General features: G+C 42.5%; 1 protein-coding gene across 1 annotated transcript in view; it reads right to left on the reverse strand.

The window, feature by feature from the left end:
• LOC148454553 (uncharacterized) overlaps positions 1–14,720 on the reverse strand; it is a 171,038-nt gene that overhangs the window by 63,709 nt on the left and 92,609 nt on the right. The window contains 2 exon segments of the mRNA XM_088460780.1: positions 3,718–3,893; positions 12,785–14,000. Of these exon segments, the coding sequence (XP_088316906.1) occupies positions 3,718–3,893; positions 12,785–14,000 (1,392 nt within the window).

The following is a 14,720-nucleotide window of genomic DNA, read 5'->3' on the forward strand; positions in this document are numbered from 1 at the left end:
CATCCTATACGATGTGCCACTATTATTGATTTTTCAACACGGTTGAGGTTGATGTTTTTGTTTTCGCAAGAGAATAGGATTAGTAAATTGTATCTCCTTCACAAAGCAAAGCACGAGTGGAGGGGTTCTTCTTACTGGTCTCTTGCGGCTGAGACGTACGGTGGAGTGACAGTACTTTTTACTGGCATGGTAACTGTACGCAAGGTTATAGAATTGCAAGCAGGTAGAGGTATGATTTTGGATATCAACATGAAGGGACAGGACCTAAGATTGATTAATGTTTATTGGCCACAAACACAGTGGGATAGGAAGTGTCTCTTTATGGAGATTAAACCTTTTCTTTTTACGGCTCAGCAGGTTATCTTTGGTGGTGATTTTAATACAATTATTAGGCCAAAAGACAGAGGAGGCTCAAGGAAACCTCTGGGCTATGATTCCAATTTTGTAGCTAATATGGTTAGAAAGGCAGGTCTGGTGGATGTGCATATTCATCATTCCCCAGATCTCATGGGTTTCACCTATTTTAGTGGTAGCCATAGGACTAGGATAGATTTTGTTAAAGAGACTTCTAAAACTTCATCCCTAGGGGTGAGGTTGGTGGAGTTCTCCAGTCACGGTTTTCTCTCAGTAGCTTTGAATACCTCAGAAACTCCTCAACAAGGGCAGGGCCTTTGTCGTTTGAACTCGGAGCTTCTGGAGGAATAGAGAGTTAAGACAGTCTTTCAGGGTTTTCTTTCAATCTCAGGAGACACTTCTGGAGGATGGTTGGAGTAGGTCAGAGTGGTGGGAGGTAATAAAAAAGAGAATCTGTAAGTTTTTTCGTGGACTCATAGCCAACAAAAACTTGATAAAGTGGAATGCCTACCGTAAACTGAGAAAGAAATTGGATTTCTTGATCTCTGAGGGAGATTGTGGGGAAATCTCCCAAGTGAAGGCTCAGATGAGAGTTTCAAAATAATCGATTGACGTCTTTGTTTCTGGAGAGGGATTATGGAACGTACCACTCGCCGGATCCCTACCAGAGCTGTAAGGCGTCAGTTGATGCCAAACATGTCAGAGGACTGATAGACGGACAGGGTGCTCTTTGTAATGATAAAGGGGGAATTATGGATGTAATTGTGTCCTATCTGTTGTCTGAGAAGCCACTTATCAGGGAGACGATGGAGGAATTTCTGAGGGGGACTCCTGGTCTGAATCCTCGGGGTACATCTCGTTACTCTTTGGCTTGTGATATAACTGCAGAGGATGTTACTAAAGTGATAGAGGGGTTGAACTCTAAAAAATCACCAGGACCAGATAGTTTAACATCTGAGGTTTATAAGACCTTTTCGGACTCCTAATTCCCAGCTTAGTGGAAGTGTTTAATGAGAGCCTGGATGAGGGAATCCTCCCTCCTTCCATAAGGTTATCTGCACTTATTTTGTTATCCAAAGGAAAGGACTCGTCTTGTATTGAGAACTGGCACCCCATAGTCCTTCTTAATACAGATAGAAAGATTCTGGTGAAAGTTCTGTTTAATAAGCTTTCAGAATTTTCTGGGCTATTGCCCTCACCTTCTCAGCACTGTACTGTGGAAAGTCGAAGCACTTTTAGTGCTGTCCTTGGTGTCTGGGAGGCCATTGAGTGGTGCAGGGCTGAGAAGTGGGGAAAGTACCTTCTGGCATTGGATCAGTCGAAGGCCTTTGACCAGGTGAACCACGAGTACCTTTGGGCTTTACTGGAATGGTATGGTCTTCCAGGGTGGGTGGTTAATTGGTTGCAGGCTATCGACTGGCTGAAAGCTTCCCACTTGTGAATGGTTGGGTCCTACCTTTAATGTATGCTCTGGGGTTCATCAGGGTTGCCTCCTGAGCCCCATTTTGTTTTTGCAATCAATCCCTTCATCAGAAGGGTAGAGAGTAGAACTGTAGGAGGGGTGCAGCTGAGTCCAGAGTTTCCTTTGAAGGTAGTGGCCTACACAGATGTCACGGTGGTTCTGTTTTCACAGGCAGAGGCCCGTGACATGAAACATCTTATCTGTGAGTATTCTGAGGCCTCGTGCTCCAGGGTAAATCGGGAAAAGTGCAAAGTTTTCTGGATGGGGGAGGAAGGTGAGGAATTTTCCCTTCAAGACAGCTTCCCCCAGGTCAGTGATCAGATTAAATTTCTAGATATCAAAATTGATCATGGTGACTATGCCTCTCTAAACTGGGTTAAAAATTTGCCCCAAACTTCATTAAATTGCTACATTTTTTCTATCTTTTCCCTTCTACGTCATTGCTAATTAATGGACTGCGTGGCACGCCCATGGAATTGGGACGAGGCACCCGCCAGGGATGCCCTCTTTCCCCCCTCCTTTTCAACCTCGCTATAGATCCTCTCCTTCATATTTTGCAGCAGTGGTCTGACTACCGGGGAATCCGGGTTGGAACGCGTAGTGTTAAATTAACAGTATATGCGGACGGCATCCTTTTATATATATCTGACCCCCAGCATACATTACCATTGTTTATGCAGAAGTTTGAGCAGTTTGGCGACATCTCTGGTCTAAGAATCAACGAAGATAAATCGCGAGCGATGTTTCTTCATCCCACTATTTCTACTCCTCATTGGGGCTCGTCTTTTTCCTTCTCTTGGACCTTCTCACATTTAAATACTTGGGTATTCTCTTGCCTAGAAACCCTGCTCAACTGTATGATATAAATGTATCACGAATTATTAGAATTATCACTGAGGAGCTCAGGGGTTGGAAACATTTGACCCTCTCGTATTTGGGTAGAGCGGCTCTGATTAAAATGACTTTTCCCCATCTTCTATATATGTTGCAAAAATTGCCCATCCTGCTTACCACAAAAGATATTCAATTAATCAACAAACTCTTCCGGTCATTCTTATGGCAGGATGGTACGGCCCGTATTAGTCTCCGAAAACTATGTCAACCTAAATCTAATGGTGGAATAAACTTTCCTAACATTCTTGTTTACAATCATTCCTCCCTGATGAGGTTTCTGGTTGACTGGCTAAATAATCAGGAGGTTTACGCCAACACATCCCTCGAATCACAATTCCTCCCTACAATGGCTTTAAAATATTTTCTACATATTCATGACCAGGAAGTTCCTCCAGAAGTTCGTGATAACCCATTATTAATGACTACTCAACGCCTCTGGCACATACTGCGTCATAAGCTTTGCCTCAATGCCTAGAAATCAGTTCACCTCCCATTGTTGGGCAACCTGGACTTTCAAGAGGGAGAGGCAGCTTATCCTTTCACCATCTGGAGGGTGGGGGGTGTCCACAATATAGGTCATCTGCTGAACTTGGGGTTGGGGCGGCCCCTGACGTTCCATGAGGCAACAGAACAATATGAGACTCTGCGTGCTTATCCTTTAGCTTACTTCCAGGCACAGCATTATATAGCCTCTGTTGTGCGGACATTTTCAACAGCTGATTGGCAAAACCCGCTGGACAACTGGTTTTCTAGATCAACACCTACTCGTAAGGCCATATCTATTATAAATTTCTTAGTGAAGAGTTAGACCACAATTTGGTTAGCCAGGGTATGCGTCGGTGGCTGACACAATTCCCAACTCTTACTATTAATGATTTAATACGTGGGTTATTGAGATCACGATCATTATTAACTGCTAGTACATACGAGCTTTCTTTAAATGTGTACCATAGGACCAATCTGTCCCCTCACAGGCAATATAGAATGGGTATATCTGATTCTCATACTTGCCCTAGATGTGCGGGAGAGGAGGCGGATCTCTATCACTGCCTTTGGGAATGTCCAGTTGTTCAGGGTTTTTGGAGGCGAGTAAGACTGGATGCCGAGACTCATTTGGTCAATTATGTACCTTTCACCCCTGAATGGGCTGTCCTGGGTATATTCCCGCAGAGACAGAGACTTACTACGGGTAGCAGGAAATTATTGCTTGCAATAAGTGCAGCAGCAAAAAAAGCCATTCTTCAAGAATGGATACACCCGACCCCAATCAATTTCCAATTATATAAGGAAAAGTTGAATTTTATCTTCCGAATGGACTGGGTGGAAACATTGTTTGATAAGGAAAGTCTCTTCATTTTTTGATACATGTGAAAGTCTCATAGCTACCCTGCCAGTCTCTGCACAATCCCAGATCTACCATAGTGTGCGCCTGACCCAGGTTCTATTGTGGGATCCTCCCATTGCATTGCTCAGTGGATGAGTGCCAGACATCATTTCTATTTTGTAATGTTAATATTATTTTTGGATATGTGCTGTGATGAAACTGTCTAAAATACTGTTCATTATTTTATATGATGAATGTTGAAATGCTGATTTTCAATGTATACATGATAGATTTGTTTGTGGTGTTTTGCTTCCATAATTAAAAATATATATATAAAAAAAAAAAAGCTGGAAGACGCTACCAAGAAGGTAGTGTTGGAAAAGATGGAAGTTATCTTTCAAGGAAAGGGTTGACCTGTGCAATACTTACCTGATTCCTATATTTTTGTATGTCAGTTATGTGTGCTTTCTGCTTCAATCTATGTGATCTTGATTGAATTCCTTATTCTTTCTACTGTTATGGAGAAATAGGACCAATATAGTCGAGAGGTATTACCTACAGCCCGAGGAAAGACGGGGTTTTAGATATGGTAAATCCTATGATCTATTTCGTAACAGCTTTTTTAAAACTCAATGTTGGGAGTATGTTTTTAGATGTTCTCCCTCGGTGGGTAGAGGGATTCAGACCATGGGTGTCTCCCTTCCTCAGTCAATGGATAGATGGAGGCCAAGTGAGAAGCTTTTGAATTTGGCATTGTTACCTCCCGATCTACATCATCCAAAAACTTTTCCAGGAGGGAGTTGGGGAAAAGAATTTTGTGGACTCACTTCCATGTTCAGCCGTCACTGAGGGACTGCCCGAGTGATGTTGCTTCGGCCAGGTTAGCTCTGTTAAACTCACAGAGGATACCGCCAAAGTTTAAGATATTGCCTGGCTCTCTTTTCATGAAAAGCTTTACGTTGGAGAGAACCTCAGGTGGCGGAGTGCCAGTGAACATGGTTGTCCACGGGAGGAATGTCCAGGGGTGGAGACTATGACCACTTCCTATTTGAGTGCCCCTTTAACGTAAAAGTTTATGAGGAGGTATCAAAGGCCATTAGAATCCCGTGCCTTTCAGGTCTTAGTTAACATGAGTGGGTTTATGGGGTAGTGAGAAGGTACGGTGGATTTAATTTGACATTTTTTTTTAGTTAGTTTAGCAGTTAGGTACCACACGTGGAGAGCATGGTGTCAGGGCTCCATACGGAAAAAGGTTCTCCTCTGTGAAGTGAGGTGGGTATGATTCTGCAAGTGAAAAAGATGATGGATCTGGACAGGGGGAGGCTAGATGCTGTCAGCTGGTCTCGTCGGTGGGGTCAGCTGAAGCCCCCTTGAGTGGGTGGTTGATAGCCTTTTTCTTCTTACACTCCACGTGAATTTTTGTTGTTATTGTTTTTGATGAGGTTTGCATACACCTGGAGGTGGTAGGTAATGGTGGTGGATAGTGTAGGTTTTTAGATAGTTATGTGATTTAGAATAGGTGATGTGTGTTTTAAATCCTTGCTTAGTTTCATGCGTGTTTTGAATCCTTGCTTAGATTTTCTTTGTAAGGATAGTCAGGTTTGGTGATGTTTGTATTGGAGGGGACATAATATGAAGTAATATTATGTGTACCTAAGTTTCTTTGGTGTCATGCATCTATTTTAAGTATTTTATGTTGCAAGTTTTAAATAAAACGAAGTATTCCCACAGGGGTCCCTTCACTATACACACCCCTCACACTAGCACATAGGTCTGGCTACACACCCACTGTGTGTCCAGCCCCAGCCACCATCATTAGTACTTACACTTACACCTACCACATGCTGGGTGCAGGAGATCCATCAGACACGTGTCCATCCCCAGCCACCATCATTAGTACTGGCACTTACACCTACCCCATGCTGGGTGCAGGAGATCCATCAGACATGTGTCCATCCCCAGCCACCATCATTAGTACTGGGACTTACACCTACCCCATGCTGGGTGCAGGAGATCCATCAGACACAGGGGACCCTTTGCCATATGCACACCTCACATTAGCACATAGGTCTGGCTAAATGCCCCCACTCTCATGACACTCCCACGAGGTGGATTTTTTCCATACGTTCCGATAGTACCATCCCAATTGTGGCCCAAAAAGGCTGATTTCATGGACAGAATGATCCAGCCACACAGGGAGAGGATTGTCTGCTCACATGTCCCCTGCCAAGGTTTATATACAGGGAGCGGCACTTGCAGGCTGCCGATAATCGCTGGTCGCATCTCAGGACCAGGCCTGTAGCACGCCTTTCACATGAAGAAAAATATCCCATGTACAACAATGAGCTAGGGGAGGGGTTCCCAAGCTCACTCCTCAAGGCACCCTAACAATCCAGGTTTTAAAGATATTCATGCATGTGCATAGATGATGTGATCAAACTGGCTGGTACTATTTAAGTCACCAGTGCAGCATGGGTATCCTGAAAACCTGTACTGTTAGGTGCCTTGAGGACTGAGTTTTGGAACAACTGAGCTTGGGGAAACACTAAAGGAAAATATTTAAAAAATAATGTGTGGCAGAATGTCTTAAGTGTAGCAGAGCTGCGGCCATTTTCTTGTAGCACTCCTATTCCTGATCAATAGCCCAGTGTAAATAAGGGGAATATCCTCTATGCTGCTGAATCTCACTCTCCTGAGATAATATTGGAGAGAAGTTTGGGAAATGGTTACATCTATGTACTGTAGAATGGCAGCCATTTTCTTGTAGCGCACCTGTCAGGTAATGACATCAGTGTGAATAAAGGTAATATCCTATACACTGTAGTAGACATCTAGAGCTGAATCTCACTCTCCTGAGGGTATAATGGAAAGAAGAATTAGTAATGACTACATCTATATGCTGGAGGGAAGAGGATGAGAAAGGCAATGACAAGCTGTTGCCATGTGCCATAATGACACAAGCTTCCCCCCCTCCCCTGTAGCCTCCTGTATCTCCACTCCAGGGACTCTCTTCCACGTGGGAGGGGGGGGGGCAGAAAAAGTTTAGACAAGTAGACTTATAGAGGAGGCATTCTTGTCTTATTCTCACAAACCCTCTCCATTGTTCAAATGTCTAATATCCCTTTCACACATAAGCCAAAAACCCAGGTGTTTGCATGTGAAGGCGCATCGATCCGGGTCTGGCATATGTGTGAAAGGTCTATCAGGGTTTTTTCTTACAACCTGGGTCAAAGACCCGGCACAAGTCTGAAAGGTGCGATCTGGGTCTTGGTCACGTCTAAAAGAATTTGATTGGCCAGGGACAGTAGCGCTTGGAGATTACATAATCTCCAAGCACCCACTGAAAGCTGGAAGACCCAGGTCACTGTATGACCTGGGTCCAGTGTGATGGGTGATGACTTAGGAATAACCCAGGTCCTCACCCTTGTGTGGAAGGGGTGTAGCCCAACTTTAACTTGTGCTCAGTGACCCGGGTCCAAGCCAGGTTGAAGCTTAAGTTAATGGTTTATTTCAGGAGGTAAATAAATGGGACAATGCATAGATACCTTCCATGGTCTGTGGTTCTGACAGTGATTTGGGGTAAGCACAGATTAAGGGCCACATGGGCCTGGAGCTGAAAATGATCAAGAGCCTATTGTGAGAATAGAAGAGCTGGGACCAGCACTGTCTGGATCTGGCCAGGGCCATGTAGAAGTGGCCTCCCATGGGTGTGTAATCTGTATAATGTAAAGTACTGCACCTCTACTATATACTGCCCCACCATGTGCCCCTTATCCCATGGGTGTGTAATCTGTATAATGTACAGTACTGCACCTCTACTATCTACTGCCCCACCATGTGCCTCTTCTCCCATGGGTGTGTAATCTGTATAATGTATGCACCTCTGTCTACTGCCCCACCATGTGGCTCTTCCCCCATGGGTGTGTAATCTGTATAATGTACTGTACTGCACCTCTACTATCTAGAGCCCCACCATGTGCCCCTTCTCCCAAGGGTGTATAAGATATTTAATGTACAGTACTGCACCTCTACTATCTAGAGCCCCACCATGTGCCCCTTCTCCCAAGGGTGTATAAGATATTTAATGTACAGTACTGTATCTCTGCTATCTACTACCTCATCATGTTCCCCTTCTTCCATGTGTGTAATCTGTATAATGTACAGTACTGTACCTCTACTTCCTATTGTCCCTTCTCTCTTGGGTGTATAATCTGTATAATGTACAGTACTGTACCGCTATTTCCTATTGTCCCTTTGAATCTGTATAATGTACAGTAATGTACCTCTACTTCCTGCTACCCCTTCTCCCTCAGGAGTGTAATCTGTATAATGTACAGTACCTCTACTTCCTGTTGTCCCTTCTTTGTTAGGTGTGCAATTTGTATAACATACAGTACTGTACCTCTATTTCTTATTGCCCCTTCTCCCTCAGATGTGTCATCTGTATAATGTACAGTACTGCACCTCTACTTCCGATTACCCCTTCTCCCTCCGGTGTGTAAATTGTATAATGTACAGTACTGTACCTCTACTTCCTATTGCCAATTCTCCTTCAGGTGTGTAAGTTGTATAATGCACAGTACTGTACCTCTACTTCCTATTGCCCCTTCTCCCTTAGGTGTGTAATCTGTATAATGTACAGTACTGCACCTCTACTTCCTGTTGTCCATTCTCCCTCAGGTGTGTAATCTGTATAATGTACAGATCTGCACCCCTACTTCCTGTTGCACCTTCTCCCTTAGGTGTGTAATCTGTATAATGTACAGTACTGTACCTCTACTTCCTATTGTGCCATCTCTCATGGGTTTTTATTCTGTATTATGCACAGTACTGTACCTTGATTTCCAATTGTCCCTTCTCCCTCAGATGTGTAATCTGTATAATGTATGAAATCTATTGCCCCTTCTCCCATGGGTGTTTAAGATGTATAATGTACAGTACTGTACCTCTATTTCGTATTGTCCCTTCTCCCTCAGGTGAGTAATATGTATAATGTACAGTACTGTACCTCTATTTTCTATTGCACCTTCTCCCATTGGGGTGTAATCTATGTAATGTACAGTACTGTACCTCAACTTCCTATTGCATCTTCTCTCATGGGTGTGTAATCTGTATAATGTACTGTACCTCTACTTCCTATTGCCTTCTCCCTCAGATGTGTAATCTGTATAATGTACAGTACTGCACCTCTATCTCCTATTGCCCCTTCTCCCTCAGGTGTGTAAGTTGTATAATGTACAGTACTGTACCTCTACTTCCTATTGCCCCTTCTCCCTCAAGTTTGTAAATTGTATAATGTACAGTACCTCTACTTCCTATTGTTCCTTCTCTCATGGGTGTGTATTCTGTATAATGTACGGTACCTCTACTTCCTATTGTTCCTTCTCTCATGGGTGTGTAATCTGTATAATGTACTGTACCTCTACTTCCTATTGCCTTCTCCCTCAGATGTGTAATCTGTATAATGTACAGTACTGCACCTCTATCTCCTATTGCCCCTTCTCCCTCAGGTGTGTAAATTGTATAATGTATAGTACAGTACCTCTACTTAATATTGCCCCTTCTCCCTTAGGTGTGTAATCTGTATAATGCACAGTACCATACCTCTACTTCCTATTGCCCTTCTCCCTCAGGTGTGTAAGTTGTATAATGTACAGTAGCTGCATAGCAATGTAACAACTCATTGAAAGAGGAGTCATAAAACTATAAAACAAAAGTTTAGTGAATAAAACACATACAGTAAATGTACTTTACTGACAATTACACAACTATATCCTCATCCAAATAATTGAACAAATCTTATCTGTGTAAACCTAAGCTCCAGTATGTTCCTGAGCTTTTACTGAGGCTGTTCTCCAAGTTCCGTGTCAGGCTAATTGTCACCTGTGTTACATGTCATCACACACACCTGGGCGCTGAGGATTCTGGGAATGCTGTACTGGGCATTATAGTAATCTCTCACCCCACTCTCCCCAAAGAAGGTTGTACTGAGTATGGGAATGCTACACACGAGTATGAATGCCACATATAGGATACATGAAGAAAATAAGGCACTGCAGGCCAAATAGTAATATCAGAAGTTAATGGAAAAAGGACATAAAGTAGTGACAAAAGCAGCAGTATAGAAAGCGTACACATATAGACCAATTAAAAAAATTATATTAATGAACTTAACTACACACAAGTTGGCAAAAAAATTAAACACACGCGTAATTCAATAAAGTAATTTCTATTCACCATACCTCTTCTATACTCGCCTGAACCCAACCCTTTACACCCTCCAAAATAAGAAGACCCTAACCCATCCTCTACTCCAACCAGGCCCTAAGGCTTTCTCCTCTTAGATAGATATATCGCCCGTTCCATAGAATGGGTGATATATCTATAGTGCATCTGTAGAGTATACAGCGGATATGTCTGTGCAGCACAGCAGATAAAGAGGTTTCTTGTAGATACAAATCGTTTCATCTGCTGGTGTGTATGGGCGACCTGCTGATAATCCAAACACATACTGCAGGGACCCGGCAGTGAGTGACAGCTCAACGTTACAAATGGGCGGGCATTTAAGTTTGTCCACCAAGTTGTGACCTCAGGCCCAACACATTTGGCGAACGATTGGCAAGGGTGCACACAGTTTTACTCAGTAGAACCCCACCCTTCCTCCTGTCTGCTAATCTAGCCCTCACCGTTCCTCCTGTCTGCTCAGACACTTCTCTCCACCAATCAGACCCTCACCTTTCTCAACCGATCCTCTCCCTTCCTTCTCTTTTATCACTAAACCCCTTCCTCTACTCCTCTCTGCTCACCAGACCCTCTCATCCATCTACACAAATCATGCCCCTAAGCCTCTTATCTGCTCACCAGACCCTTATCCTTCATCCTCTGCTCACCAGACCCTTACCCTTCCTCCTCTGTGCTCACCAGACCCTCACCCTTACACCAATCATACCCTCAAGCTTCCTCCTCTCTGTTCACCAGACCCTCACTCTCTCCTTTCTGCATCTCCCTTCTCCCTGATAACTAGCTGTGGGTTGGTGTTGCTCTTAGGTCACATGAGATGCAACATAATCCATGAAAGCCTGACTCCCTCTGGTAACTGTGCCAGGCTAGGGGATGATAACGCTGCTGGTCCTGGATAACCTTACTTGTAATGGAGAGCACTGACATAATTCCACACAAATACAGATTATAAAATAAATGACAATGCTTTTACTTAAAGACAGATTAATCAAACATTATATATATATATATATATATATATACACACATACACACACACATACATACACACACACACACAATATTATATATATATATATATATATATATATATATATATATATATATACACGACAGGCTTAATCCACGGCACTCAACCATCTGGGGTGCCCTTGGCATGTGACCACACCATCAGTTTCATGTTTAAAATGTATGTAAGCTTTAGCCAAAGGTGGCAAATCAAGTTCATTTATCTGAGAGTCAGTATAGGGACTGGCCAGATGGGAATGACCGTGAAGCGGTGGTCAGCTTAACAAATTATTGCAATATTTTGGAATTAACATTCCCTATGTTTAAAGGAGTTGCAGTTTGAAAAGCATGTGAGTGCCAAGTTTGTATGATATTTTTTATTATATATATATATATATATAGCCAATGCAGATTTACATAAAAATAAGATAGGTTATACCAACATAAGTAGGGAATACTTCTAAAAGACATATGTGACAGCTAGTACAGAATAGCAGGATAGCAGTCAGTCAATACTTCATACATATAGCGTTGCCGCTAGGAGGTTTCAGAAGGCGCCACTCTATGCCCTATTTATGAAGGGCAGAAAGCACCCTGCCCTCCAGTGTGGAGCCTGCAGGTTCTGTCCTCCAACCGTGTGCTCCAGTGTCCTGCGGGTGGGGAAAATAGCAGAGCAGCGGTATCCATTCACAGTGACCGCGACGCTTGGGGGCTGCCCGGCACGCCCTCAAGAGTGACGAAAAAAGGACATGTCAAAGATACGCCCCCTTTTCATTGACCACACCCTTTCAAGTTCCCATGGATTTATGGAAGGGAGGATGGGAGAGATCTTCACCATCCCTGGACTTCATAATGATTTCTACAGCATAGAAACTTGTCTGGTGAACACACTGATCACCAATCTTGTAAAGAAAACACATAATTTGAAAAAGGAGCTCACTTCTATCAAATGTGGTTGCCCAAGAATATATAGGTGCCAGGATGAGGGAGATAGGGCACTTTTAATTCCCAGACTCTTGAGAGATGGGGCTAGATGACATCATTCGGTATTGTGGTAATGATATAATCATGTCCTGTCCCATCCATTGGCCACCACTAGCAGTAAGGTAAGTTTTCTTCCCCCTTTAATCTCCTGTAGTGCTAAGTATAATTGGGTCTCATCCTCAACATAAATACGTCAAAAGTACTGAGGATAAGACCCACTCTTCCTTAGCACCGAAGGGGTTGATTAGAAAGTATGAACCAACTATGTAAGTGTCCCAGTTTCCAGTTATATCTGAAGCCCATTGCCAGGATTATTTCTTAGAATGCTATATATATATATATATATATAACTAAAGTCATATTATTTAGAGTTATGCCTGTTATAACTTTATGTTGGTCACATATATTTCATCTATGAACGTGTTAACAATAAAATTTTAATATACTGTATGGTTGGATATTTGAATTGGCCTCCATAAGGTATTACTGTATCAGGTCTATGAGCTCAGGGAAATTGCTCATCTCCTGTGTGACTTCTCTTATGGTCAACAAGGCGTGACTTTTGTGTAAAACATTTCTCACACTAAGGACATGGAAATGGCTTCTCACCTGTGTGAGTTCTCCGATGTTTAACAAGATGCGATTTCTGTGTAAAACATTTCTCACACTCAGAGCATGGAAATGGCCTCTCACCTGTGTGACTTCTCTGATGTGTAACTAGAGATGATTTCTGTATAAAACATTTCCCACACTCAGTACATGGAAATTGTTTCTTGCCTATGTGACTTCTCTGATGTGCAACAAGATCTGATTTCACTGTAAAACGTTTCCTACACACAGAACATTGAAATGGCTTCTCACCTGTGTGACTTCTCTGATGTGTAACAAGAACAGATTTCAGTGTAAAACATTTCCCACACTCAGGACATGGAAATGGCCTCTCACCTGTGTGACGTCTCTGATGTGTAACAAGTTTTGATTTGTGTGTAAAACGTTTCCCACACTCAGGACATGGAAATGGCTTCTCACCTGTGTGATGTCTCTGATGTGAAATAAGAGCTGATTTCCATGTAAAACATTTCCCACACTCAGGACATGGAAATGGCCTCTCACCTGTGTGACGTCTCTGATGTGAAATAAGAGCTGATTTCTGTGTAAAACATTTCCCACACTCAGAACATGGAAATGGTTTCTCACCTGTGTGACTTCTCTTATGTGTAACAAGATGTGATTTCCGTGTAAAACATTTCCCACACTCAGAACATGGAAATTGTTTCTCACTTTTGTGATTTCTCTGATGTGTAACTAGATTTGATCTCTGTGTAAAACATTTCCCACACTCAGGGCATGGAAATGGTTTCACTCCAGAATGAATTCTCTCATGCGCAATTAAATTTGATTTCCATTTAAAATACTTCCCACACACAGTACATGAAAATGGCCTCCCACTTGCCTTAGCTGGCTGAGGGGTAATTAGCTTTGTGTTTTGTGTAAAACATTTGGCATCTATAGAACAGGGAAATATTTCATTTACTGTAAGAGACGTACCAATATCCGATTTATAATAATATTTCCGGTGATCATATGACATATCTGCACTGTGAGGTACTGGATTTATACTTGAGGTAATAGGGTTTTCTCCTGGAGCATATTGGGTGATGTCATCTTCGATTTCACAATATAGAGAACAAGTTTGCTGATTCTCTGAAATATTCAGTCTGTTACATCCATCTGCTGGGAATAAGAAAAAATGAGGAAATATGAAAATTTCCTTAAACTTTTAATAGTCTGCCTAGTTACCATTCATGTAAATTTGCTATATATATGATTATTTCTCATGACTCAGGTACTATGGAGGTCAGAAATGCATTGACAAAAGATTTATGATTGGGCACTCCCACTGAATTTATATAGGAAATGTTAGTCCTAGTTCTAAAGGAGAATCAGATCTTTTATAGTGGGCAGTACTATAAGCAGTTATTGGGTACTGCTATGGGTTCCAACCTTGTGCCCACCTATGCAAACATTTACATGTGGAAAAAGGAAAGCACTTACATACTGCCAGCCTACAGGTCATGTATATTGCTTTGTAATCGTTCTATTGGTGAGAGTTTCTTAGAGATGTTCAATTATCTCAATGGACTACCTAGACCTGTTAAGATTAAAATTTAGGATAGGCATTATAACCACACTGCTTTGTCGCGCCACCCTTATGATTAGTTGCAGGGTTCTTGTGTCTACACTGATACATTACTGGAAGCTAATTATCTAGATGAATGGAATCTGTGCTCTTTTCTCCATCTCCATGATGCAGAAATCCCTTTGCATTTAAAGGAGAACCTTCTGCTTTGGAATACACGTAGGGTGTGGCACATAATACGCTTTTTCTTCCCATTCTTGCAACCAAGATTTCCAGCGGGGCTTGGCCTCTAACCCTTTCTCATCGTGGTCAGA

The sequence above is a fragment of the Taudactylus pleione genome, unplaced genomic scaffold (genome assembly GCF_031769625.1).
Source record: "Taudactylus pleione unplaced genomic scaffold, aTauple2 ptg000984l, whole genome shotgun sequence".
NCBI lineage: Eukaryota > Metazoa > Chordata > Amphibia > Anura > Myobatrachidae > Taudactylus > Taudactylus pleione.